Genomic DNA, 25,800 nt, shown 5'->3' on the forward strand with positions numbered 1-25,800 from the left:
TCAGACCTCAGAGTTGAAATATCCTACTACCTTTTTATGAGTTATTCTGTTGCAGACACCGTGGGCACTTTATGTGATACTGAATACTCAATTTTGTATGCTGTCAACTGTATCATATATTGAGGGCAACAGCCTTTTTTATTTGATAATGTAATGCTCCAGTAGTTTTTGAAAAGCGTTTATTCCAACCAACATATTTTGTACAGATTTTTTAGACATGTGCACCAGCTCCTATTACCCTAGTTTCGTTGACCTACTTTTAACAGCTGTGGGACACTATCAGTTTTGATCGAATGAATAATGCATATATAGTGTTGGCATCAGTTCAAAATTACATTCTAGAGAAAACCAACCAAAATATGTTAACACAGATCCAAGACTATTAATTCTGTATGGGTGAATCTCCAATAGCAAATACTGCAATGCACAGCTCAATATTAATAAATAAAAAGGCAAATCTGGATCAACTGAGTAAAATTCTGCATTCGAGACGGGAATGCATTCGGCACAATATTAGGTACACATGCACAATGCTTTTTCATGTTTATACTGTGATTGTAGTAATTTGGTGTAGAACTGAGAGAAGTTTTGAACATTTTGTCCCTCTCGTGAACAAAACTCCTCTGGTCCTTCTACACTCCACATAACAGATTTGTAATCATAATGTTAGATGAGTTATTTAAACTGCATTCAACAGGGCTAATTTTTTATATACGACTGTGTAATTGCATCTCATCTGATGGTGAGATAAATACAGAACAGTATATCCTTCCTTCCGTAGGCCATTTGGCTAGCTGCTTAATTGTGTTAGTCACATATTTTGTGGAATGGGCTTTTCTGGTATGCAGCATGCTTCAGGAATAATGGTCATTTATTACACACATCTTCTTTCCCTCTGAGCTATAAGTTTGGCTGATTTAATCTAAGGCCAGTGACCACTGATATAAATAACCCAAGTAGAATTTGCATTTATTTTCTCTGATGCTGACGTGAGTTGTTATGTTAGTAAGTTACCACAAGAGGGTAGTGTCCGCCTGAATTATCTATCTCACGCCTAGCCAAAGGACATCATTACACACTCAATGAAGCAATAGTCAGTCATTTTCTCTGCTTAATTGATCCCAGTGCTACCCAACATTGCATTGTGGGACATTGTCACTGCAGCATGCCTCGGAGAGACGCATACCATAGACAATTATCTTGTCGTTATGTTCTACAATGAGCAAGCATCTGCCGACAGTTTTGTTGTATAATGACTTTGTGTGGTATTTACAAGACTTTTGAAACATTCGTCTGCCAGAGTAGACGATGACTTTCTCTTACCCAATGTGATGCTGTTTGAGAAGTGATAAAGAAATTGGCCAATTTGTAAACAGAACGGAGGGCAGATACACAAATACAATATATAACAAAACACACTCTTAATTAGCCTGTCGGGCCAGAAAAACAAGCACAGTTCCGCCATAACGGTTAAGGTTTAAATTGTGTTTTAAAATCACTTTAAACTTTCCATTCTTTGATGTCATAGTCATAAAAGTAGATGCTTACAACATTTGGTACAGCTGCACAATCTAACGTTATCCAGTAAAAGAGCTGTAGTAAAATGTCCTTTTATAAACACAACAATGCTATATTAACAATGTGAAAGATTTACTGTATTTCTGGTCTCAATGAAAATGGCTGATATAAAAATGTGCCATTGGAGTTACATATATGCATTTGATTGGATTGCAATTATATTCTTTAGTTTTAGTACAATTTATGTTAGCCAAGCATCTTTGAGTATCTAGAAAAGCACAAAAATGCAAGCTATTATTATTATTATTTATTATTATTATTATTATTATTATTACCATTATTACAACCTTATGAATGAATTAAATTAAAATGTTCGAATAAACAGATTACAAAGATCATTTAAGTTCAATACACTAACTTAAACTGATGTTTATGAAATAACATAATTGAATTAAGTGAACCTATTTCTCAAAATGTTGTCACTTTCACTTGTATATAGCACTTCTCTATCTTCAAAGTTCTCAAATTGCTTTAACACTGTCTTCTCAATCAGCTCCTGGTGATACACGATCAGGAGCAATTGGGGGCTCAGTATTTAACTCTGAACAGATCGACATGGTCACAGCTGTTAACCACTCTACCGCCAGAGTCATGTGGTGCTGCTGGATTGATGTGTGATGGTAACAGCTCAAAACGTTGCCACTGGAGCATCTCCGAATCAACATATATCTAATAACATGACAAAACATTTATCTTTAAATAAAATATATCATATTCACCATGGATGCAGATTTTTGTGTAACTCGCTACAGGCATGGTTAATTGAAATTGGCAGTCACAAATTTTACTCTGATCAGCCAATCAGAGGACTAAAAAAGACTGTCATATCCAAGTGCCAGCTCACTGGCCCTGTGAGGACCCTTTTTCAAATCTGATTGGTTAAAGGAACAATCCCATTGCTAATAGTTTAACTTATTTTGTCATAACTACTGATTCTGAAGGCAGCACATAGAGACTGAAAGTTGATTGGGAAAAATAATCTAAACATCCACGTACTGAATCTGCTGGAAGCATTGCAGACAAGAATTTTTTTTTACAAAATGAAGATAAAGTCAACTGTCATGGAACTAATTATTATCAATTAGGTTGTAAATGTAGGTCAGTGCTTCTGAAAGTGTTTCGGTCAGCAGTGAAGCCATTGATAACCCTTATAGATAAGAAGATAATAGCACTATATTAATTAATTATGTGGCCGTCGTGGCTCAGGGTGTAGCAATGGTCATCCAGTAACCGGAAGGTAGGCTGTTTGCTCCCCGCTCTCCCCAAGTCATGTGACGTTGTGTCCTTGGGCAAGACACTTCACACACATTGCCCCCAGTGACACTCACACTGGTGTCTGAATGGTGCGAATGTTTGGTGGTGGTCAGAAGGGCCGTAGATGCACACTGGCAGCCACGCTTCCGTCAGCCGTCAGCCTGCCCCAGGGCAGCTGTGGCTACTTATGTAGCTTACTGCCACCAGAGTGTGAATGTGCGAGCGCACAAATAATGCAACCACTGTGAAGTGGCTTTGAGTGCCCAAAAAAGCTCTATATAAATCTAATGCATTATTGTTATTAACCATACTTTTATGACTGTATACAGTAAGCTAGTGATGGGGTAAATGAAGCTTCATGAAGCACTCATATGTGTTTTTACTCCTCTAGATGGTGCGCTTGGTTTAAAGATGAAAGATTGAATTGATTAAGTTGACACTGGATCTTTAAACCAAGTAGACCATTTAGAGGAGTCAAAAAACACCACAAATGCTTCATGAAGCTTAATTTATCCATTACTACTGTAAGCTAGCGATGGGAAAATTAAGCTTCATGAGGCACTTGCAAGTGTTTTTCATTCCTGAGGCTAGATGCTGCTATTGGTTTAAAGATAAAGGTCAGTGCAATTGATTACATTTTAAATCAAGAGTGCCATCTAAAGGAGTCAAAGTGCTTCATGAAGGTCCATTTGTCCATCACTACTGTAATCATAAACACTTAATTTGAAGTTCCTGTGACATGTCGCTAGTTTGCTTTCTCTTTTTTTTTCCTCCCACGGCTCAGCAATGAATTCCTGCTAGCGTGGCTTCGTGTGTGTTCCCTCAAGCCACTCCTTATGCTGTCAGCATGGCAGGGTTTACTGCACGTTTCCAGCATGCTCCAAAATGTTCCCTCCCTTGCATGTCTCTCTTCATCAATATGCACAGAGCTTGGCTAAACCTAAAAAGAGGAGGGCCCTGCTGCGTGTTACCCGTCTTGCTTTGTACCAATCACAGTGGTTTCCCCGCCCTCTTCGTCACCATGCTGGCTTTTGCGCCTCCCCTCTGCGTCCTCAAGCACAACTCAATAAAAAAAAAAGTGCAAGGAAAAAAAAGTGATAAGCAGCAAGCAGCTTCTGGGTGTTGCTTTCAAGTGCGCTCCTGCTGAATGTGTGTGATAGCTTGTTTGTGTGTTAAGGAAGGGGGGTGTTTAGTCTGTCTCCCGCAAAAGTAGGAACGCACAGCAGCGGTGTTGGCCCGAGACAAAAGGCTAAACGCAGCAGAGCCGTGATACAAGGATAGGAGCGGGCAAAGTGGCCCAGTGGGACCGCACTTCTCAGAGAGGAATTGAACCTGCTGCCGCGCCTCATTTTGGTCCTGAACTGCAGGCGTGACGGTAAGGCAGGTTATTTCCCTTTCTGTCGCTCTGTTAAAGCTGAGGAATGGAAGCACAATATTGACTCTCTTCCTGACTTTGTGTTTACTTTTCCTATCCTTGTCTGGGACTTCCACACCAGCATCACCCGATCCACCTGTCGTACAAGATGTCAGACGATGAGTGTCGCTCACCCATCGGCCTGGACTGCTGCAGCTGCTGCCTGGACCTGGCCAACGGTTGTGACGACTCAGTGTCCCGAGGCCTCAGTGCGACGCTGGCGAGCCCCACCAGCCCCAGTGTCAGTCACTTCCGCCAACTCCGCAATCAGCTGATGTACCAAAACCTCAACACGGACAAGCTGAACAACATCATGCGGCAGGACTCCCTGGAGTCAGTAGTGAGGGACCCCTGCTTCCTGCTCAATGAGGGAATCTGCAACAGCAACATAGATCAGACCATGTTGTCTATCCTGCTCTTCTTCCATAGGTTTGTTTCCCAATCTGCTTTGCATGTCTCATTTGTTGATATACATCACCACGTATAGCCGTGTTGTACTTCTCAAGATCGGTCTTGGTTTAGAGTCTAGTCTTAAGACCACTTTTTAAGGGTCTCGTCTCGGAATCGTCTTGTCTTGGTCTTGGTTGGTGTACATGGTCTTGACTTTATTAGGTTATACAGTATGTGCTAGTTATTGTTTTACATGAACCAGATGGCTGGTGCAGACTGATCAGGTTTCTTTGGATCAGCACTTTTTCCTCAAAAGGCTGACCTAAGTCTTAATAGTCTGGGATTAAGAAGAAGGTTTATTGTGGTTGTGATAAGGTCCCTGCTTGGAATATAGCTCCAAAACTAAACACATAAAGCAGTCCAAAGGGCATCTATTTATGTCACCGTGTCTATCTGATGTTACAAAACATGACAATCATTTGTTAACCTTTTTAACCTGCTTGACGTGTTAATGAATTTGTACAGTCAAATATGTTTCCTGTAAGCACTCCAACCTTCACACCCAAAGTAGAAAACTATAAAGGAGTTTTGTCGGGGAGCAAAACCAAATGAGGTAAACAAAATCCAACCTACAGAGAACAAACACACAATTATTGTAAAGCTTAAGCTTGCCCTCACATGGAATCAATTTAAGTGATATTTTATGGCGAGGGGTCAATTAAAACTCGTGAGAGGCTTTCGCATCACTGCCAAATGGTGTTTAAAAACTGAGTTTGCGAGGAAAAGATAGATCCCGGCCAGATGGATCGTTAGTTTGTTTGGCCGATGCTGCCGAATGACTTCAGTCTCAAATTAGCAGTTGTACTGCCTTTCCATCACTGTTACTATACAACGGTTGCCTGGGAAACCGTTACTCTTCACATACGCTAGACAGATAAAACACGTAAAGTCATTAAGATAGTGCCACTAACGCAAGACATGTTGTACATTGAGCAGGTCAAGAACAACACTCCTCATATATATACTGTATATACACACGATGTGTCAGAGAGGTTTCAGGACAGGTTTCACAAATTATATATTTAACCTGCAAACTATGAGTTTTCCCCTTCAAAGGGGGCCAGATGATCAGCCAGCACATCTACAAAGAGATCATGTGGCGTTAGTTTTTCGGGAAGAGGCAAGAGTTTTAGCAGGGCAGCTTGTCGTTGCTTTACAGTCACAATGCACCTGCGCACAATGCCCTGAGCATCTGTCAGTTCCTGGCTGAATCAAGCTCCCTTCTCACCTGACCAGGTTGCTAGTGTTTTCCGCTTTGCCAAACTCTGGGGTGTCTTCAAACCTGCAGAACATCACAGGTGGCCACGCTGACTGAGCAAAAGAAATCTGGTACACGGCGCTAAACTCTAGGGAGATGAATTCCAAACCACAAACGACTCCTTCAAATATATCTTTTATGATCAACAATCTTGGAACCTTTCTGACACATCTTGTACGTTTGCATGTTTACAGTGAAAGAAAACTAACTGAACCCCACATTAGCAAACACTTGGCAACAGAGGCTTGGAAAAACAATGTAGGGAATCTCCAACGGGACCCATGCTGTCAAACAAAACAAAACATACATATCTCATAAAGTATAGGAAAATATCACCTGACTTCCCACCCAAAGTTTAAGAGTTTTGACAATATGTGACGGGAAATGTGATTGTAATTGTATTGTACTATGTTGGAGATGGCCCACGTAATAAGCACAAAACTTTTTTTTTACTATAGAGCTAGCATCTTACACATAGTGGATGGACAGAAAGTTTAGAACATTGTTGTATCTGGTTAGCATAGCAAGTAGTTGGTGGCATTTGGTTAGAAAAAAAACTAACAAAACAGAACCAAAAGTATGTTGTTGCGACATTCAGCTTTCCCCATCAGCAAGGCTTGTGACAGCTAGTGACTTACTTGCATAATTCGTTTTGCACAGTTTGAACAACGGGCGCTCAATGTCACCTAACAATTATTATTATTTTTTTTTTAATGGGCTTGGGGACAGCAGTGGTGGATATTCAACTCAGTGATATTTATTTAATTTCATGGGCCATTGAGTTTGTCCTCATTTACAGTGATGGCATGTGCAAAGAAACAATAACAGCAAAAAACAAATAAATAAAAATAAACAGTACATTAACTAAAACATTTACAAGAAGAAGTCAAACACATTAAGCATACATTTAAAATAGCTCAGGGAGGGGAGGGAAGACAACTTCATAGATAATATCAGGAATTTCTAAGACACACAGTATGGGCAATTACACTTAAAGCACTAAGACAAAAGTTAAGATAAAGCAGGGCTTCTTGAAAGTGATTTAAACTAGAGTTGCAAGTTTTCTAACGCTGGTGAAACAATGTTAGCGACACACTATAAAATAGTGTCATCATCAGCAAAACGATGATAAAGACAATGGGAATGACACTCTGCAGACACTATATCGTTAATATAAAACATAAAAAGTACCAGAATCATAATTAACCGTGATAGATCCGATTGGACACTCCTTACTTTCACATATTGAGCTCTATCAGTCAGCGAGTTCTGGAACCGGATACAAACATTGACATCAAAGCCAATGTTGTATAGTTTACTTATCAATGATTTTGGTCATTTATGCAAAATCATCATTTCAACCACCAAAGCTAGTTGCACTTAGCAGCGTGCATTTTGGTAGACATGTATATTGCCGATTACAAAGAGAACCACCAACAAGTCTCAAAAAGCTATGCCTGAAAAGACACAGCATCATTAATGAATGATCAACAGTGTCGAAAAGTATTTTGTTCAGTCAAGTGCCCTCTATTGTGGAACTGGCCGGGAATTCAACTTGCCGAACTGATCCGGAAAGCCATTTTAAGTTTAATTTTCTGAAATTTGCACAGTGGAAAATATGACAGTTTTGTATGTGGGTGGTCTTGTTAAGTTAGCATTGAAGCAGCATTGTAGTGTTAGATGCTTTGACCTTAGCAGTGTCAGAGATATTCTTGGTTTATGAAATATTTTCTGACTTTTCTGTTGCTGCATTTGCGATTTAAATCCATATGCCTTGGCTAAATGATCCCTAATGTTGTTATTAACTATAACTTGCACAAATTTAGTTAGTGTTGTATAACAGGCCTCCATACCGTAGAATCCAGCCTAAAAAAGATAACATTAGTTAGTAATATTAATATTAGTTAGCAGGTCTATTACGGTAATTATATTGTTTGCTTCTTGAAAATGAAAAGGTCACCTTGCATTACTTAACAAATCTCCCATGAACCCAGGTTTGGTCTAGACTAGTGATATCAAGACTAAATGTTATCTTTGTATTCCAGTGTTTATCAGGAGGAATAATCAGGATTATTATTATTATCTAGTTACTAAATAATTGCAGCGAACAAATAAAACCTACCGGTTGTTAATTTTTTACCTGTGTTGATGCTGTTCTTATCTCTGAGCTCATAAAGAGAGCAAATTCATAGCGCATAGTATGCCAGACAAAAAACTGTATTTTACATAAACGAAATCTTTTTACGTAAACTATAGCTGATTGATTGGCTTTAGTTTTTGTTTTTCGTAAATAGCTCTTTTGTTGCCGCCAGGCCACTTTCTTGATCACACGTCATGATTACTATTCAACATGCAAACTTGTTTAACTTTCCATTGGTTAGGTGGCATAAAAGGTTTGAAGCATGGGGTTAACAATGAAATAGATTCTTCAATCCTGTATGAGCAGTAGGGTGTGTTTCACTGATTCTGTAACAAAAACGAGGAAACAAACATAAGGCGTGACCTATGATCAATGCTCATAGAATCTGTCGCTAACATTCGTGACAGGCTTGTATAATACGTCCTCAGATTAATTGTTATTCATTGCAGTCTGTGTTTGCACTACTTACCTTGAATGGCATGTTCCTATTTACACAACTGAATTCTGTCAAACTTGCTTTGCAAAAATAATTGCGTTGCTAGTCGGACAAGTTTGATCCAGCATACTGTACATGTGTTAAGAACTTTTATATATTTTTTATTTTTTTTTTAATTTTTAATTATTTTTATTTTTTTTTATTTAATTTTTTATTTTTTTTTTTAAATTCTGGAGAGTGTTAAGAACTTTTAAAGTGGGTTTGTGGCGTGATAACTATACGCATGTGAATTCAAATTCATGAATAGCACAAGAAGCACGAACAAGAATTTGAAAGATCTGAGAAAGCAGAAAACCACAGGAAAGCATGACAACATCAATGAAAAGGACGAGTATGTTCATACGAACAAGGATAGGTTGTTTAAAAAATAAAAAATATAATCTAGGCTACAAGTTTTTGGAAAAGTCATCGTGTATTGCGAATAGTTCTCTTGATATGTCAGAGTACATCTTTTTGTGTCTGCTTTGAAAGTTCTTGATAGTCTAGTGAGTCGATTGACTAAAATGAGGGCAGGCCAAACTAATGATAGACAACCTGACAGACAACAAACATGAAATAGACATGTAAATAAACCAGACCAAAAAAGCAATAGCGATATACTAAGTCAATGCCACTTTGAGCATTCTAGAGAAGGCCAATAGAAAATGATTGACATGACTCACTTGCAAAGGATGCTATACGATTAAAAACAGCAAAAACATTTGACATCCGTGCATCAGAGGTAACGTGCCAGAATGCTCATGTAACTGTTTGCCAGACAAACAGTGTTTGCATGCAGCCAGTACAATTTGTTCCTGAAACTGTGCTCCTTAAGAGTGTCACGGATCATGTGACTGTCATGGCTAGACTTTATTGTCAGGATTAGAGAGCTGTTTGCATTTGGACCCAAGCGGTGTCACAAATGCAGTCACATTTTAATCCAGTTGAAACAAGAGAGAGGGAGCTGGCATGTTTCGTCAAGGTTTGCTGGAATTCAGATATTTTTCAAGTGCTTGACAGTGAGGGCCTGGATTAAGCAGTTGACTTTAGCCTAGGAATCGAATCTTGCTCATGTCAGTTTTAAGGACACGTTTAGCACTAGAGAGCATACTAGGTCATCTTTTGGAATTAAACATCAGCTGATGCCCAGCAAACTTGTTATCTCAATGATTCAAGGTTCACAGAAATGCACTGAAAGGCAATTTTTATATTCCCGAGTCATGCTTGGATATTAAGCCAGGAAAGCCAAAGGGGGTTTGGTTATGTGATTTCCTGTGAATAAAACAGCGGGAAATGTGCAGATTTACTTTGAGACTAAGACACACTCGACCTGGCCGGACAAGAGCCCTACTTTTGTAGCCTTTATTTCAGACTGTCGATCATAGATATTTAGCAGCCACTAAACACCCCAGCATAAAGAGGGGCAAAGAGCCTGCAGCTCTGACACTTACCTTTATCACATCATCAGTTCAAGTGGAAAAAAATAATAATTTAAACAGCTCATGTGGGCTTGAAGATAACACAGAGACAGTTGATCTCTTCAATCTTCTAAATCAGAGCATTAGCGATAAATAAAAGTTGCAGACAAGCCTTTCCCTGCTTGAAGTCCAAGCAAAAAACACACAAAATAAAAGCATTCCAAATAATATTAAGTTACATGCAAGACAGGAAGTTGCACAAAGTTGCTTTGACTTCTTCATCCAGTCATTTTGAGCGAGATAAAAAAACAAACACTTGATAGATCAAATCTTTTCCAACTAATGTGACCTTATCAAGATGATAAGATTTCTAATCTGTCCCAACATTCACTTCCTGGTAGCTAATGCCTTAAAATGTCCCTCACACTGGCCTCAGATCAGCAGCGTTGGCCACGGTCCAGCGGACTACTGAAGAGCCGTCCAACAATGCAGTGGAGACAGTATCCAGCTGTGTCGCAGACCCCGTGGGGAATAAAAACTCCACTCTGCAATCCAAATACAAACCAGAAAATAGCTCTAGTGCAAGAAGCCTTTATTTGATCCACTGGCACAAGGTTACGCAATCCAGCAAGGACACCTACCGTATATAACGATGACTATAAGTGGCAAGTGTGTGAGACTTTTGGACACACAGGAAATTAATGTTGCCCAGTCTAATAATACAGAATCAGTTATGCAGTGAGAGTATTATCTGAAGGGGTTATCTGAAAGTTCCAACAGTATACACCAACAGCAAAGGGATCACTGTACATGATGTGACGTTTACGTTGAAGTGCAATGAGTTCGCTCTGAATGCAAGCCTGCTTTGAGGTCAACATAGTAAAACATAAAAGGAAGCACTGTGGGACAACAGTGTGCTCATGGTATAGAAGCAAGGAAGCAAAATAAAACTAGCTGTCCACATAGCATTATGTTCTAAAAATCAGAACACCACTGTAATACATTATGCAGTATGATGTATAGAGTCTGCTGGAAGATGAAACAATACGGTATATGTCACATCTGAATTTACATGTAAATAAAAGCGGTTAAGAAAATGGATGGATGGATGGATATTAAATCACATACATGTTAACATAGCTGCGATTGGCTGGCAACCAGTTTAGGTTGTACCCCGCCTACTGCCCGAAGCCGGTTGGGATAGGCTCCAGCACCCCCGCGGCCCTTGTGAGGATTAAGCGGTTAAGAAAATGGATGGATGTTAACATAGTGTGCTACAACAACTCACTCAAAGGGGCTCTATTTTCATAGACAGGCGCCCCTGCACTGGGCGTAAAAATGGCCGCATTGTCATTTTTGTGCCAAGACAAGTCAAGTTTAGTGTGTTTGTGAATTTGGTAGACTCAATACGCCTCGCTGGGGCGTCCTGCCCTGCCCAGGCGCATCTGGCAATTTAGTGATAAAAAGTAGAGTCGCAAAAAACAGGTCTATTTTGTGGAGCAAGTGGTGTAATGTGATTTTGGTGGATTTCATAGAGGCGCAGGCAGGCAGATTCATTATCATCTTCTATCACAACTGCGGGCGGGCCGGCTGGGGTCACACACAGATGCACGCTTGGGGGTGCAAAGCGGCCTTCAATTGCCCATGTTACATGCATGGTCGGCTACATGATCTGCAAGGGGAGATCTTGCAGTTTGCCTGAATAGACACACTTGCGTGTGCTACAACTGCCTTGATTTTAATGGGAATGAGGGGAGTCGCTTCGATTGACAGGGGGTCGGCTGTGTTCCATCACACAATGGTGCTTTGTACTAGACTTGTGCTGGTCATGAAAATAGGGTCCTTAGTGTTCATGCATGTCTTTCCTTTTTCAAAATAAAAAAAATGTATCCAGAGAGAATTAGAGTCAAAGTCACCTCAAATGTTTGCGTTAACATTAGCAGAAGCTTTATAGTGATATGCTTGCTCGTCATCTCTGTGGATTATACTGTATATGTTGGCATGAAAATACTGTATAATCTTTTAACATGTATTCTTCATGATCAGTGAAGTTAGTATCACAGTGTATAAATATAAACTACTGAACAGTAATAATATGCAATGAAAATAATTTCAACAAAAAGTGTATACAATAAATAGGACAATAGGTAAAATGTGAAACTTAATTGATTGCAGGTAATTCTGTTCTGGGCCAACTGAATTTGTCAGTAGATGCTTCAAAATTTGTGAAGGTTCCAGTTTCCATGATAGATTCTTTGAACCTGATTGCCATGCTTAATGTTTAAATAGTTTCCAAATGGCTGTGAGATCTTATGATGCATACCTGACATTTAACACCCGAACAGGCTCACAAAACACAAAGACCAATAATCATGAGCAAAGAGCAACCCACGCCCTTACTGGACTGGTTGATGCAACGCATCAGAAGTAAAGTATGACTATTTCAATTGCACTTTTACTCTTTGTTTTTCATGTTATTAGGGTAACTTCAACATAATGCTTTTGTGAGGACGATGTGGTAGAATTTTTACAAAAAGGCGGTGAATTTACTATAATGTTGTTTTGTTTGGTGGGCGACTCACACACACTTAAAACAAATTCATATACTTTTAATGTTATTCAACAAAATATTGTGTATTTTCTGGCAAAACAGTCTGTTGTGTTATGTTACGCGGGACATTTATAGATGTTTATGGTGCAACATAGCACAAAAAAAAAAAAACTAGGACCTTATCCAGTTTTTTTCTTCAGAGGGCCACTTACACAGAAAAACAAAAAGGCGCAAGGGCCCCTTTGATTGAGTTTTTTCATTTCAGCATATCAAACACGGTAAAAGCAAGCAAGCAATTATACATTGTTTAAAAATTACGGCATAAAAGCTTCCTGTTTAGTGATAAGGCAAACAGTTGAGGATTTTTAAGGCTTTGAAGTGCTGACCAGATATGAAAACCATTAATGTGATATGTGGATAAATTAGACCGTGATACTGAGCAAAAAGTGGAGGAAACCATTTTTGTTTGTGAAACTGAATGATCTTTATTCGCCACAGATATTTTCTTAATATTTTAGCTGCAAATTTATTTGTGTTTTTGCTTATCTAGAAAAGTTTATGAACTTTTTTTAAAATAGAATTGTGGACCATGTTAAAAGTTATTTTTAGCAAATGCCATGGGTCGTGAAAGAAAATGGACGGTGGGCCGCAAAATGGCCCCCAGACCATCATTTGGACAAACCTAGTAAGCTTACACGTTCACACAAGGTTCACAAAGGTGACCCACGCTGTAATGCCGTTGTTGATACATCACAATCGAATCCAGCTAAGCTGTTCTGTCCTGCACAACGAGCTACTCAGACAGCACCCGTCATGTCCCACAGGTGGATTATAATTCTATATCACAGCTTACTGATTATCCCCCTTCTCATCCACAGCAGTAAATGCACCTTCATAAAACCCATGCAGGATCCTGAACCAACTAGCTAAATGTAGTCACTGTTGCCGCCTCAGTCGCATTAAAAATAAATTTAAACTCAAGCATCAAATTTAAAATCTCAAATATCGAGACACAATAGCCTTGTTATTTTGTCGCGACTGGCTCATAAATCATAACATTCCAATATTCATGTGTCAAGGAATGTGCTGAAGCAAAGCCTTAAAGTATGCTGTGGTGTCTGCCGAGACCGCTTTGAACTAAACCCTTGGCTTTGTCTCGTAAACACACCTTTAATTGCAAAGATAAATGGCAACTGAAAGGATTCCATTGAAATCGGGTCAACCAAAATGAAATAAGTCTGCTTTGCGAAGACAATATGTTGGCGTAAAAGAAAACAAGCCTGCATTCTTCAATGCATGACCCCCCCCCCCCCCCTCCTTCAGTTAAAAGAATAGAGCACATCCTCTCCTTTTCCTACTTCTTCAAACTTCCTATTTGCTTTGCCTCAGTCTGCATCACAGTTGTGTTGTTTGGCAGTTGTTGCTCTTATATAATGCGATGGGTGGGGCGGAGTGTGTGTGGGGGGGGGGGGGTCATTGAGGGTGGAGATTTTGGAGACTTGTGCGCTGGGCTTATCTTTTTGGACCTTGGCAATGGCACCCATTCATATAGTTAAGAAGTCTGTCAACACACACTATCTAACGCTCCCAATACACAGACACACACATGCACACGCACACACACAGCCCTTTCCGTGACTTGAGACCAGACAGTGCTGAGTAATAGTTTCACAAATAGTCAATATGATACAATTACAGCCTTTAAATAGACATTAGAACTTCCACACACCTTGCGTAACACATGCTTGGAGAGGTTGAGTGCACTATTCTGTTTGTCTGCCTGCAAGCTGGCATGCAAGAACCTGCAGCATTGAAAATAGAAAATATCTGCAGTCCCTTTTTTTTTTTTTTTTAAAGACTCGAATGTCTTCCAAGCTAAAAGCTCCATGGCTGAGGAGCAAAGGATTATTTGTTCTATCCCAGTCTCATTGGTGTGGAATTCTTTTTTTTATTTATTTTTTTATTTTTTTTACTTATAGGACAGAAGAAACTAGATACTAATAGTTGAGAAACCGTACAAATTGCTCTGAGGTTCACGAGGCCACAATTTCCAGAGTGCAATAAGGGTTACAACGCGCAGTTCGACTCCAGTCACATGCAAAACACTCGGTTCTCATAAACAGTTTGGAGCTCTTGTAGCAAACGTGCAGTTTGAGTTTCCCTGCACATGAGTCACCTATCAAATAGTGAGCAATAAGGAAATGAGCTTGTAGAAACAGGAAAGACAATCAATTTCAGTCAGGGAGTACATGTCAGACTCCGCTAGGTTATTTTTGGTCTGTTAAGCCTTTAGATAGGAAATGTGGGGAGTACACCAGAAAACATGTTTTCCCAATTTGATGTGCATAACTTTGAAGAGTTTGCATGCAATGTGAATCTAGACGTTTGCAAAGCATTGATGGGGTAAGAAGAAAATAAACCCCTTCAACTGAAAAGCTGTGAAACTATTGGGCTAAAAACACCTTGTTGCAATACAACTGGTTTAAAGCAAGAGATGAGCCCGCTTGTTAAGTACAGTGTGGTTTGGCAGAGTACTGTAAATGAACTTTGACCTGCCACGTAAATGACCCTTTGTATCATGAGCATCAATCTTCAACTTAAATCATTCACTGCCATTGACGGCTATAGAGGTAAAAAATTCATTTGAACTATATTAGTTTCACATTTTTTTCCACTTTTGTTAACAAGAGTATGAAAACCTAGAATTGTTTTTATTGTGCATTTATAACATAAAATTTGTGATTAATCGATTAATTACAATTTAAAATATTTAATCGTCTGACACCCCTAATTTTTTATAATCTTTTCTATTTTTTTTTATTTAGGAGCATCACTAGTTAACTCAAGATTAATCACAAATGTTATATCTGTTCTAAATGTACAATATTTTTTTTCCTAGGTTTTTATACTCTTAACAAAAGTGGAAAAAAATGTGAAACTAATATAACTTTTTGACGTCTATAGCCCTCAATGGCAGTGAATGAGTTAAATGAATGTTTTCATGTTCTTAAAAGTGGTTCCAAACTACAAAATTGTTCAGTGAGAGAAAGGAATCTTGAGGAAAAAAATTGAAAAGGCACACTGTTTAGTGTTTATGCACACAAATCCTAAATAATTGCTCAATCATGGCTTGGGTGTGTGTGTGTGTGTGGGGGGGGGGGGGGGGTGCACTCCTTTGTTCCCCTTGCATTTTAATTCTTCAAAGATTTGGACAGTTGTATGCTTTCAACGTTGCGGTTCAACTTTTGAGTAGTGCACTGGTGGACAAAGCAAAGTTGGACGAGTTTGGTTTCTGAGAGCCTGAGAGCCCGATTTCAAGCAAAATCCAGTTGTTTTGATCAAGATCAGAAGGCGGCCATTTTGTCACTTGCTCTCGAGTGAAAATGAGATCAGACCAGTTGCTCAGGCCTCAGGTAACAACCAATCACAGTTCAGCTTCAGAAAACAAGTGAGCTGTGATTGGTCGTTGCCTAAGCCCTGAGCAACTGTGATGTCATCTTCAGTCGACAGCAAGTGGCAAAATGGCTGCCCTTTGAGATGGATAAAATGGGCTGGATTTTGCTGCATAACTCATATTCCACAAATGTAATATTAATCAGACTGTGATATTTAGACTATTGAAGTCATATAATTGTCAAGAAATGTTTAAGGTTAACTACATCTTTAATCAAATTATTATATGTTATTATTAGGGCAAGGGGAAAAAACACCAAGTCCACCACTAAATTTGGTTGATACAAATATTTCTGATTCAAAATGGGGGTTGGGATAATCATTTTTAAAAAGATTTGTTAGTGGCAGCTCTCGCTATTATCAAAAGTGAATTACTTTCATTTACTGCATTTGAAGATACTAATTATGTAGATGATTTTTCCACAATAAGATTTTTCACTGGACCTACGATTATATATATAAACATACGTTAATGTGATAGAACTTTATTTTTTTATTCTTTTGCATATTATTGAAATTCATAGTGGGTTTTTAAAATGAACATTGAAAAACAAACCTCTTCTTCTGTGATTGCTTTTGGATATTTCCCCAGCTCAGAAATGGGGAGTGAGATAAGAGGGTGGCGAATGCAGAGTCAAACGAGCGCAAATAACAAGATGTATCCTGTCCAAGACCTCATTTCTGTCTTTGTGTCCCTGCGTCTAAAAACAACAGCTGTACCATGGCGAGGGCTTGCCCGTGTATCAAATGGGCCAGCTTAGCGCACTTATTGCATTGTACCATCAAGCTCAGGACATTAAATGACCTCGTTCTGCATTCCTTCCGCTGCGGCATGGTGGGAAAACATGACTCACTGACCAGGATTAATACGATATATGCTGCATTTGAACCATTTTAAAAAGAGTTTAATCACAAAGTAAAATGTCAGTTCTTCAGAAAAGAGTCTGAACACTGATGCTGCACAATGGCTGCCAAGAAAATGCAGACTCAGCCAGGAATGTTGATGACACTTTTTTTGCTCTCCTCCCACCCCTTTTTTTTTTTTTTATCTGCTGGCTAACATTTAAGGGAGGTCAGATGGGAAGATATTGATTCATTTTCATCCATCCTGTTGTCATATTTTGTTCATTGCTACATAGAGTAGAAAATCTGAACTGGTAAAAATAGCCCTTGGCTCATATGAAGGAAGTTATCATTTCCATGTTTTTCCAGTTATGTATCCTGATGGTATCACATGAGAGCCTGAAAAATCAAGATTAGAAAGAAACTAGTTTTAAGGCCGTAAAACTGGTTTTGGTGTTCAAGACTAACAAACCCTGGATAGAGAAATCTTTTTTTTTTTTTTTTTTGCAAGTGGCTTGTTTTCTTGCAGTACTGGAACCCACTCTACTGGAATAGGTTCACATTGCACGCAGTTCACATCCAAACACTTATGCAGATTCCGCTCGGGCGACCATCCGCATTCCTGTCAAGAGCCTTCACATAAAGGCCCATTTATGCTACAGACCTATTTAAGTCTGCTCTTAATACAAGGTGGCATATAAAAGGGAAGTGGATGCCAGTACTGCTTTGGCAGAGTGTGACAAAAGACTGGAATTTATGTAACACTTGAGGTCACAACATTTCAGTGCTTCAGAGCGCTTGGGTGTGGAGGTTAGATGGGACCAAGGGGATTTTCTTATGTCAACAGGGCTGTCTTTTTTTTCTCCCGCTTCAGTGACCACAAAGAGCGACTGCTGACCTTCTCTTCACTTATTAAACCTCAGTTTAGTGAGTCACGCTACATAAGTCAGGAAAAAAAAAAGTTGTAGTGCATAGTTAAGATTAAAATGACCAGAACTGGTAATTGCCAAATGAAAAAAAATGAATTATTGTTTTCCAATGAATTGATAAAGTGAATAATTGTCAAAATATTTCTTGATAAATATATCAAATTGTACCCATCGTGTTCCTGGTTCTGTTTAGGCGTTTGTCTGCAGTACAGACAGTGTGGGGATGATTTGACTAAATTTCCATGTCATCGTATTACAATCCAAATCTTTTTAAGGTCAAATGAGTTCACGAAAACACATGGAAATGCTTTTTCTCCGACATGCAAATCAAATTACATCATTTGCGACAATGGTTCACATGCTTTCTTCATATTGGGAAATACACGTAGGTTTTTGTATGAGTGCAAGCGTACGACAAGTCCTTTAAAGTACGGCAGACAAAGGTTGTCTGAGGCCCCGGAGTGTTACGACACACAAAACACCAACATTATTTTGGCGTCTGACTGCGAGACAGTGCCCCGTTCTCGCCGTGTTACATAACAAACAGGCAGCCTAAACATTATTTCATTATTGGCAAAACACAGGTAATCCTTCCATAACACTGGGTGGGCATTTTGTCAATGAAATAATCAGTGTGACAGAAGTCGCAGGATTAAATGTCTTATTTAAATGCACATATTGTTCACTTCCTACTACTTTCCCACTATTGGTAAATGATACTATTGTAGCGCATATCAGTAATAAATTCAAGTCAAGTTTATTTATAGAGCCCTTAATCACACAAGTGTCTCAAAGGGCTTCGCATGCCCACAGTTGACAAGTATTAACGACATACTCTGATCGAACCACAAGACATTTTGAGTTAAAAAAATAAATAAAATAAAAATCCATATTCTCGTTCTATTATTGGCAGAAAATGAAGAAACAAACAAAAAACAAGCAGGATACTTTGTCCTATATATACAACAAAACCTGCTACGGCGACGAATGTAGATGCAGCAATTGTTGTCCCATGTGTGACATGAAAATCAGGTTTTATGACCATAAAATAAATGATTTAATTTAAATAAATGTACAACTTCACATTATTAATTTTACATAGTTTTAACTTTGACTGGAATTTAGTAGATGTGTAGTAATGGTGTTTCCCAGGAAGTGAGCTAACATTTTAACCCCTAGGCGTTATTGTGACCATTTTTTGGCTTTTTGTTGGTTCTGACCAAGCCATTTCAAAATAAAATACTACCCACGGGTTAAAGTGCCATTATGCGCGTATTGTACATACAGTAACATACTGTTTTCAATCTATTAGTACAGTACAGCAAATATATTCTGTACTTCACCCTGTACAGTGCACATAGAGGGTACTGTGTATGCACATTCATTTTATATTAATAAACAAGGGTTAGTTGGAATCTGTATCAGTACTATACTCAAGATTTGAGGTCTGAAAAGAAGCGGTATCAAACATCCCTATAATAGCAATATAGTATGGTGACTATCCAGTATACTTATCGTGGGCAGTCATGCATGTGTACAGTAATGCAATTGGATGATGTATAGTACTGTATATATGGATTGTGTTATTATGGCTGTACATTAGTGAGGAGTTTTTGCTGTTGTGTTTATTTCTGGTACTCAGGGACAGTGCAGGATCATAATTAAAAATAAATATTTTGGCCCACTGTAACCTTTTAAATAGTACGTTATAAGTATAATGAGACATGCCGCAGGACAGATTATAGACTTAGAATGCTGCTTATCTCCTTCATCCCATTATATGAGGCATACACTATTTTTTTTTGCAGATGTCTGCAACGGTAACATGAGCAACTTTGGCGTATCTACAGTGATTGCACTAAAAATGATACACAAATACATCTTCACACTAAAGAATGGTTTCCTGCTTAAAAGATAGTGTGGCATGTAGGTCAAGTGAAATGTCTTCAATGTTGAAATGTTTACCTCAAGAACTGGGAGTACTGCCAAAGTCTCCAATCAGAGGAAACGCCACCTAACAACAGCTGCGAAAACCTTCTCTGCCTCCGTCGCTTTCCTCCCCTCGTTCTCTTTTCCTCATTTTTGTGTTTTCCTGTTATTTGTTGCTTGGTCTCTGCTACCAGCCAGCTAACCAGTTGACCTCCTGATCAAAGATAATACCGTGAAATCTTGTTTGTTATAATTTGCACATCTGTCTGCTAAATAACATCATGCCATTGTAGTACTTTTTTTTCTTTTGGCTGGCCAGCTTGATAACGACGCTGAAAGGTAACAGAGACAAAACAAGAATAAACAATTTAGCAATAGTACAGATTAATTTACAATTTACTTTAAAGACATGATAACAACATTGTTATCATGTCTTGAGTGAGAATGTTTTTTCGTAACATGAAGTGTTGCGGCCGAATGGAGGAACCGTTACATCAAAATGATTGCGTTATCTCGGTGTTTGAGGAAACACACACTTCTTGGAGCACATAGTTAACTTTCATTCACCGCGTCAGAAAGTATTTGTTTAGGATAATCGTATTGTTGAAAAAGAAAAGCAAATTAAAATTATCTAATGTCCTTTAAATACTTTTCATGTTTTAAAACAGGGATACTGCTGCGGCCACACTCTGAGGGGCCCATGTGACTAATTTCCCCCATAAAAAGGAAAATAAAGTTTGAAATATTTTTAATTACAAATAAACTAAACATATTTTGTAGTTATTATCATTACTTATTTTTATTTTCAAACCCCAAAAAGCTTTAAAAAAAAAATGACAAAGAGTCACTATTGTTTTCCACAAAGAACAGAGGAAAAGGTGTAAAAGAATCCCGGGGAAAAAATGGGAGAAATCCAAAATGGGAATTTTTTTGGAATAAATTAAATTAAATAAAACGCAAAATGTATCCGTGGGTGTTCTTCCGATTTTTTGCCAACATAAAAACAATTCTTAAAAAGAAAGTTATGAACAGTTAATATATACTTTCCAAGAAGGATGGAAGAAATTAAAACAATTGAAAATGTGAAAAAAAATGGGTGCCAAAATGCAAATATGCACGCGAAGTGTAGTTTTTAAGTTGTAATATCACCAACCACCACTAGATGGCAGACATCACTATGTTGTGCTTGCACTGACTCTTATACTGCCCTATACTTCAACGTGTGTGGGCTTAAACATTATTAGTGGGTTTGGAATGATATACAGGACAAAAGTCATACCTCAATAATATTAAAATTTTGAGTGAGTTGTTTTGTGAAAAAAAATGCACAAAATTAGTTTTTGCATTTTACAGTCATCCTTGAATGGTAATTTTTATGCAAGCTTGATCCCTTTGCACTAAAAAAACTATATGTGATTTTTTTTTTTTTAGTTTGAGTCAATCGTTGGGCGAGGATAGTAGCTCTTTTGAACATTGAGAAATGTATTATCAAAAATGAAATATATTAAGAGCACGATTTACCTCATATTTAGTCCATATCTAAAACAGTATTTTTTTGTCATACAGGAAGTGAACGGGTCCTGTGTGGCCCCCAGTTGTTCTAATGAAAAACTGTGGCCCCCTCCCTGTTATATAGCTTAATGTGCAGTACCTTATAGGGACACACGGTGGCACTCATGCAAAGTAAACAGCTAAGAAATGACAGCGAGACTATATATGAATCCTATGAGTTCTGCAGAACTTGACATGGCAAACATTCTATCGCCGGTTGCATGACACATCGGATTGTCTACTTGTGCCCGAAATAGTTGAAAATGTACCAGACAACAGGAGCGCTGTGACAAGACAGGTCGGAGACAGCATAATTACCTTGACACAGAGTCAGGGTTAGGCCGTGCTCAAGCACGCCAGATGGGATTTACTGCTCGGAGACTGTGTGGAAGGACAGGAATAACAATAGATTTGTTTGAGGAGGAGGAGGAGGTGTGCCTGTTGAGGCGCGAGATGAAGACACATAGGTGGAAGGAGCAGGACTAATGAATGTGCACAAGGTGGCAGACAAGAGACATGAACAGTTACCATGAACAGTTTCATTATCTTTATGACATATTTAGTAAGGATAAAGTCCCACTGTTAATGTTCCTTTTAATTGAGGAACCACCTGGCAGTAACTCCTTGTGGTTTCACTGTTGTACAATTAAAGTTATAATTAAAAGTACATTACATGAAAGTGGATATAGCAAGTTGGTTGAAATAAAGACTTACAGTATGTCAAATGTGTCAATAGATAGATCACGAGGTTGTGGGAAAAAGAAAATGACAGACTTTGTTTCTGTTCTTCAAATCCTATAGTAGTTCTCTAAAATAGCTTCCTGCTTCTCAGACAATATTTCCATCTGATGATAAAGTAGTGAAAACAGAAGATGCGGTACAATCTACTTCAGAGGGTTTAGAATGTATTGTTTTTAATGATTTATATCTGATTTACTGTGGCACAATAAACAAGCAAAGCCAGTGAGTTATTTGACCCCCGTGACCTCTACCTTGAGCTTTCAGAGTCTACCCTTTGAGTGGAATTGAAAAGATACAGAATAAAGTGTACATCATTTAAATGATTTGTCACATTCTACTTGAAAGGTGAATTATCATAGCCTGAGTGACTGCAGCAGTTTGGGCATAAAGATAAGATGGCTGCTTACGTGGGCACCTGCTGAACAACAAAGGCCCTCTTACGCACTTCTTCTTCAACAAAGAACAAATCCCATGAGAGATTTTGCAACTGGGATCACTCCAGTAGATAAGCTATTTAATAACCAATGTTGGCATGCGTAATGTCTGATCTATATCGAGTACTGTACGTGAAAAGCATGTCAGCCTAATCATGCTTTGCACATCTGCAGTTCTAAGGATCACGTATGGTATATTTACTTTGTGCGTGTGAGTCAGTTATTTTTGCCCGCACGCATGGGAATGAATTGTTGTGTTGTTGGCGTCCATGCTTGAACGCACGCCTTTGCATGTACAGCCGCGCGTCGCTCGTCTTGTTCTTCGCGTGCCTGCTAAATGTGATGCACACAATAATGGTGTCCTGAACTTTGGAACCGTCACGTACACGCCAACGGTGTTTACTTGAACTTTTATACTATGAACGTAGCAGCTGATTGTATTTACTTGCTCATCTGTGCAACTTCGAAACCAGGAAAATCGAAAGAATTCTTGTGTACTGTGGGCCAACTACAAGTTCAAGTGTCCCAAGTGGAAATGTTTCCCGTTTGTTGCTTGGAGGGAGCAATAGTTTTTTTTTCTTCTTTTCTTTTCCCGAGAAGTTCAAGATCCGTTTGTAGAAACAGACTCAAGACTCTCCTTTTAATCCATTTCTATTATTGACCAATATGATTGTGGTGTTTGAATATTGTTTTATTAACTCTTTGACTGCCAAAAACGTTAAATAACGTTTAGTAAAATCCTATGGAGGAGTGCCAAAGACGTTAAAAGACGTTTGTTTCAAAACAGAGGTGAAACTAACCATTTTCTATTGTTGATTACTCAAAAACGGAATAAGGTAGAAACAACTTTTTTTTCTGATGAAAGATGAGAGTCCAATCTTTCATTTGGTAGTATGTGTGTTTCCATAGTCCAAACACATAATTTTCTGTGGACCTTGAAAGATCAGTCAAAAGATCAGTCAAAATGCTTAAATCGGCTGGCACCCACGGCATCCCTTTTCTGAAAACGTCTGGCAGTCAAAGAGTTAAGGGTTTATTTGCATATTCTGCTACTTTTGGTGTTGGTCCTTCCCATGGTTGTGATACTAGAAACAAACATCTCCCACGTTGATAAATCCAGTATTGAATAGGGCATGTTTGAAAAACAAAAATAATGCCAATATTGTTTTTAGAGATTAAATTATCACAAAATACTGCCTTGAAGCAAGACAATACCTTAATCACTGTGTACAAGATTTTCCCAAGTCTGTGTTCCAGCCAGGAGCACACATTTTATTGCCAAAATCACAATTGGCTATTGTATTAAAGAGCCCATTAAACCACTACAAGCTTCATTTTTCAACATATAGCTCATCATCAGGCATATTATGAACTCCTTGGTAAATGTTTACAGTACAAATACAATGCAAATTGGATACATGTACAGGTGCTCGTCAAAAAATTTGAATATCCTCGAAAAGATGAATAATTTCCATAAAGTCAAACTTTCATAGATTATAGATTCTGGACCCAAAAACAGCAAGCATAAAAAAAAAGCCTGGGCTTCCAGGACCCCCAGGTAATGCCACGGTGCATTGAGGCAGTTGTTAAGGCAAAGGGAAACCAACCAACTATTGAAGATTGACATATTGTTTTGAAAATACCATCCATCCATCCATCCATCTTTTTTTCCCCATGCATAACACTGGGATGTATGCAAGGTGATTTCTTCACATTATTCAAATTTTTTTGACATCCTGTTTTAGTGGGTTTTATGAGCTGGAAACCCAATTAATGTAAAAAATAAACAAATAAACTTGAAATCTATGAAAAGTTTGACTCTTTGAATGGAATTACGGAAATTGTTCAACTTTACGAGGATATTCACATTTTTTTGACGAGCACCTGTAAATAATTTGTGTATTAATAACCTAAAAGGCATCTTTGCAATGAATCTGAGTCATATAAACGTTCGGTGACATTTCATAACCATCACAGACAACCACATGGGCTATTATGTAACACCTGCAGCATCAATCACATTGATTTAGTCAGGCCTCTCTGCTGTAGATAGATTAAGGACACATGTTGAGGAAATTATATTAAAAGAAAGAAAGAAAGAAAGAAAAAGAAAGCGATAGCAGAAACTGTTTTGCTGATGCACTTTCTTTCTTAGACAGATTAAAGACATAATAAATAGTAATTGGAGCATAAACTTTGACCTTTTGGTGTAGCCTATGCTGTTTACACACTATCTTGTTATAAGAAGACTATATATTGCGAGCCATAATCATCTACTTTAGTGATCTTTAATAGTGGCAGACTGCCAGGACATTCTTAATGTGTGATTGTGAAAAATGACTCAATATTGTGTGCAATCCACACATTTGAGCCATGTCACGAGCCGGCCATTTTGACACTTGCTTTTGACAGTTGCTCAGGGCTCAGGTAACGACCAATCATGGCTCAAGCTTCAGAAAACAGATGCGACGTGATGTGATTGGTTGTTACCAATGAACAACTACGATGTCATTTTAGTGTCGGAAAATGGCAAGGGGTCGATTAGGCTTTTTTTTTTGGGGGGGGGGGGGGGCAAACAAATGCAATATTAGTCAGAATACCGTGTTTGAACTAGTGTAGAACATTATTGTAAACAAAAAAAATTTGGTTGACTTCCCATTTAAAGGTTATGACTGCACCTAATACCTTGAAGGCGGAGTGCTAAATAAAAAAATATCCAACATGGAAATGAATATAAATTTGTAGTGTGTAAAAGGTTATTAAGTCAACAAAGCTAGTGCTTGCCAAAGACTTAAATAGTTTGGTAGATTCATGTTATATCTGACAGCACTTCATCATTAACGATCCTTAAATGTTTCCTGTAATAATCCCAATGTGGGCTGCACATCTGGAATAAACCGGATAAATCATGGCCTGTCCTATGTCAGTCGGGGATCCTCACCACTGAGACAGCCTGAGGAAACATTGCGTACACAATGCAACTCCAACTCCTCTTCAGGCCCGCCTCTCACTTTGCATCTGTTTCTCATGTCACCCCACTGCAGAAGCGAATTCGACTTTATGTTTTTTTTTGTTTGTTTTTTTAGCCTCCATGCTTGAATGAATGGACATATACAAAGGGACAAAAATACACAAAGTCCGAGGCATACTGTTTTTCCAGCTGAACACCCTTTGGGTGAAAAGTCCTGAAAATGAATGGTCTTAATGTAACTATGGATTGGTCTGAATCTGTGTGAATATTTACATGTGAAAACACTTGCTTGAGGCGTTACAGCACAGAGGCAATCAAAGCTCTCAATGGTGTTCTTTTATATTGTGTTAGCGGGGTGAGAGTCTCCCCCAAAAGCAGGGGTCGGCTCCCGTGTGAGAAAAGTGGAAGAAT

The 25,800-nt window shown here is 38.5% G+C and overlaps 1 protein-coding gene across 1 annotated transcript in view; it reads left to right on the forward strand.

Moving 5' to 3' along the window:
* Positions 1-3,917: 3,917 nt before the first annotated feature.
* Positions 3,918-25,800, forward strand: part of tsc22d3 (TSC22 domain family, member 3) — a 31,954-nt gene continuing 10,071 nt past the window's right edge. The window contains exons 1-2 of the mRNA XM_077577568.1: positions 3,918-4,207; positions 4,329-4,675. Coding sequence (XP_077433694.1) covers positions 4,356-4,675 — 320 coding nt within the window. The 5' untranslated portion in view covers positions 3,918-4,207; positions 4,329-4,355. The remainder of the gene's footprint in view (positions 4,208-4,328; positions 4,676-25,800) is intronic.

Source organism: Vanacampus margaritifer, chromosome 10 (assembly GCF_051991255.1).
Source record: "Vanacampus margaritifer isolate UIUO_Vmar chromosome 10, RoL_Vmar_1.0, whole genome shotgun sequence".
Lineage (NCBI taxonomy): Eukaryota > Metazoa > Chordata > Actinopteri > Syngnathiformes > Syngnathidae > Vanacampus > Vanacampus margaritifer.